We start from the raw sequence: 3,669 nt of genomic DNA, 5'->3' as shown, positions 1-3,669 counted from the left end.
ATAGATGCTATATAGATTTGTTTCTGATTGTTAACCTTTTTAATTTTATTTATTTATCTGTTTTCTTCTTCTTCTCAGTTTTACTTTACTCATCTGGTACAGTTACGTGGTCTTGTTTCATGAACTCATTGTATATTTTTAGTGAAATGTTACAACCAACATAGGCTCATTCAAAATACGTGCCTCTAAATACATTTCTGCAAAACTGAAAAAACGGTTGGTTGCTCTCTAAAGAGGGTACACTGTAAAGCAACAGTCATGTTACAACATGTCCATGTGACAGGTGATCTAATAATAAAAAACACAAGATTTACTAAAATATGGTGTCAAAAGCAATTGATTCACTTCAGTAGTAAGAAATTGGGCACATGAGGATGAACAAACAACACAAAGTCAGCAAAAACAATGCAGGTAAATGAAGACTCACACAACTCAGAGGACAAGAAGACAGACAGATAAGAATGCTGAGAAATCAATTTAGAAATTTCTAAACATTCAGATAATCACATTTTTATATTACAGAAAACATGCACAGTTAAACTGGGGGTTTTGTGATGCATTGACAGCTGTCTCTACATACAGAAGTTTAGGGATTCAGTGAAATTAAATCAAAATTGATTCACACTTATAGTATATTTCATGAGATGCTAGTACTGTGAAGTGGACTTGTTTGTAATGCGCAAACAACTGAGCGAAGAGACAAAAGTGGCTGAAACGCTATCTGTGGGAAGCATTTGAGAAGTTTCAAGGTTTCAAGACTTCTTGTGTGATTTACTAAAATTTCTAAAATTAAATACTTTGGATCTTCTAAGTATTTTCATAATTCCTGCAGGAAATCCATTTGATACAAACCAGCCAGTAAATGACAGTCTCCACCATCATCTCAGCTATGTTCATGGAAAAGAGTTTGAATACGAGGACCCAATGTTTCAGGATTATGACGAACAAACCAAACAAGCACAACTACATGACTGGGTGTGTTGTGATACAGGTGCATTCATCATTTTTAATGCCATTTATTCATGTTAGACAAACAGATACAGATGCATTTTAAAGTTGGAGTGTGTTTCCACCTGCAGATATACATGTGTCTGGTTCCGGCAGAAAATTTGGAAAGCAACCTTGCATTGGCATCTATTGAATCTATTAGTTTTCTTATTTTTTTAATTCCCTTTGCCATAGACAGGCAGAAAAGCATAGTAAAATGTAATTAAATTTTGCACAGTTATAGGACAGGCACAGAAAAATCATCTGACCAAATTTGTTGTCACTCTCTCAAACCCTATAGCACCACCAAAAGTTAAAATATAACTTCAGTGTTAGAAATGTATGGAATAAATGGTCTAGAAAACACGATTAAACATAGTTGAAAACATACTTGCTCAGACTTGTCCTACAGCTTTCAACAGATAAACCCAAATTCGGGTGAAATGTTTTTCAGACAAAAGTCAAAAACCTCTTTTGTGATAGTCAACCATTCCCATGTGACACAATGAATAAATGGTGTGTGGACTTCAAAAGAAGTGACGTCAGATTTTTGATGTATTGACATGGAGCCCTAAAGTCCATAATGATTTCAACCAACATTAAAAAATGGTATACTGATGGAATTCACCTCGGTTTTTTTTTACAGAAGTGATACAGATTCAGAAGAAAACACAAAATAAATGCTATTTCACAATTTCATAGGGGTTTGCAATCTTGCTATCTATCTATTTGCTAGGCAGGTTTTATGAATTTCATTTGCATTAAATTGGTTCAATTTTAAGTTTACACATCCTTAAGTCGAAACTGTAAAATATCAAACTTGCAAAATGTTCTCCTAACTAATGTTAAGAATTTGCTTGAACAGTGTTTGTTGTAGTAGGAAATTATGCCAACAAAGACCATTTTGTTGAAATACCTGTTCAAATGTTGTTCCAACTGACTCTCCAAATAGTCATCTGGATGAACAATGTACTGTGATGCATCATTTATCTCACTCACAGACCCACACAGAACACATGGACATGGATGATCTGCGATATACAAAAGCCTCATCTCCTGGTTTGAAGAGTCGTTGTCGTCTGACTGTGAGCGACTGACTTTTCTGATCTTCTCCTCTCGGCCGTTGCTCCTGAGCACCTGAAAAATAACAAAAAGAAAACTCACAATCTGACAACAAAAGAGAAAAGCATTTTTTTTAGGTACGTTTGGGTTTAAATTAAAAGGGCAATATAACAGTTTTATTGTAAAAATCTATGTAAATATTGCTTTCCATTTATAGATATAGCATTTGTTAAACCCTGCTTTGTTTGACTTTCAGAATCTGTGCTTCTCTAGATCTGGAGATTTGACAATCAAGATGCCGCTGCTCATTGAAGCTCTTCTTCTCATTTTAGCTGCTCTAGGACAGGTAAGCTTGTGTTTTAGTATGAATATTACATACATGAATACTGATGATTGATCATTATGATTCCTGATGCTGCAGGATCACAGAACAACTGTTGAAGGACAGATATTTCCATTGGATATGGCACCAAATTCTGTCGATGACCAATATAATGGTTGTACTATGAAAATGGCGAATCTGGTGAAGACATTTTTAGAGAAGGAAAGATCTTGCTCAGCTGAATTTAATAAGACTTGGCAAGAAGGTGAAGAGAATGCAAAGAAAGCAGAGGATAACTTGCAGCAGATTCATTCAGTCGCTATTCATGTTTACACTAACAAAGACTCTACAGTATATAGTAATTTCACTAGTGCCACTCGCACTGACAAACAGAAATACAGAGAGGGGACATTCACATGGTATTCACTTCACTTTCTGTTAACAGAAGCGATACAGATTCTGAAGAAAACACAAAATAGATGCTATGTAACTTATCGTGGTACAAATGTTAAATTTGATGTTGAGAGCAAAGAGGTTCGTTTGAGCTCATTTTCATCCTCCTCTCTTGATCGAACAGTGATACAGGGTTTTGGAAATAAATCTTGTTTTGAAATCTACACGTGTGAAGGTGCTAATCTGACAAAATACTCTAAGTATCCCGATGAGAAAGAGGTGCTGATTCCTCCATATGAGAATTTTAAAGTCACCACTGTCAAAAACAGGACAGATCAGCCTGATCTTTGGTGTGAAACTGTGTTTGTGTTGAACAGCACTGGAAAAAGTGACCTGAGTTGTGCATTGTTTAACAGTGGAAACCATGCTGCTTTCTTTAATGTTCTACTAGTTTTGCAAATATTATTTTGCAAAGTGTTTACCTGCTAACTGGTATATTTTACATTTCACGTTGTTACTAAACTTTAAATTTCTTGTCATGCTTAATTCAATTTGATATTCCAGGAACAGAATGATACTATTAGTACTGATGGGAATAAAGAAGCTTTTCTAACTTAAAATTTATTTAATCTTTTTGTTTTTCTCAACTTGTGTAAATGCACTTTGGTTTAAAAGCGTTTTAAAAAATTTTTACATAAAATTTACACACTTGGTACGATTATGTGGTCTTGCTTCATGAACACATTGTATCCTCTAGGCGAGCGTACAATGTATTAAGCTTAAGGCATGTTATAGCATGTTTATGTGACTGTTTAAGTCTTAATCTGAACTTATAATAAAGCAAGATAAACAAAAATATTATTTCAATATTTTATTGTTTTATTTAGTCACTTAAGTAGTAAAAA

General features: G+C 34.3%; 1 protein-coding gene across 1 annotated transcript; it reads left to right on the top strand.

The window, feature by feature from the left end:
- The first annotated feature begins 2,344 nt into the window (after positions 1 to 2,344).
- LOC107719922 (ecto-ADP-ribosyltransferase 5-like) lies at positions 2,345 to 3,253 on the top strand. The gene is made up of 2 exons (XM_016527472.1): positions 2,345 to 2,395; positions 2,471 to 3,253. Exons 1-2 carry the CDS (start codon positions 2,345 to 2,347, stop codon positions 3,251 to 3,253), a joined length of 834 nt encoding a protein of 277 aa, XP_016382958.1.
- The last annotated feature ends 416 nt before the right edge of the window (positions 3,254 to 3,669 follow it).

The sequence above is a fragment of the Sinocyclocheilus rhinocerous genome, unplaced genomic scaffold (genome assembly GCF_001515625.1).
Source record: "Sinocyclocheilus rhinocerous isolate Xijiao unplaced genomic scaffold, SAMN03320098_v1.1 scaffold9177, whole genome shotgun sequence".
NCBI lineage: Eukaryota > Metazoa > Chordata > Actinopteri > Cypriniformes > Cyprinidae > Sinocyclocheilus > Sinocyclocheilus rhinocerous.
The sequence above is the reverse complement of the archived record's forward strand: the minus strand, read 5'-3'. Positions and strand labels throughout refer to the sequence as shown.

Bases quoted from the DNA above. Each gene is read 5' to 3' on its own strand.
- LOC107719922 (XM_016527472.1), top strand. From the start codon at position 2,345: ATGCCGCTGCTCATTGAAGCTCTTCTTCTCATTTTAGCTGCTCTAGGA. The intron at 2,396-2,470 runs GTAAGCTTGTGT...CTGATGCTGCAG, and splicing joins TTTTAGCTGCTCTAGGACAG to GATCACAGAACAACTGTTGA.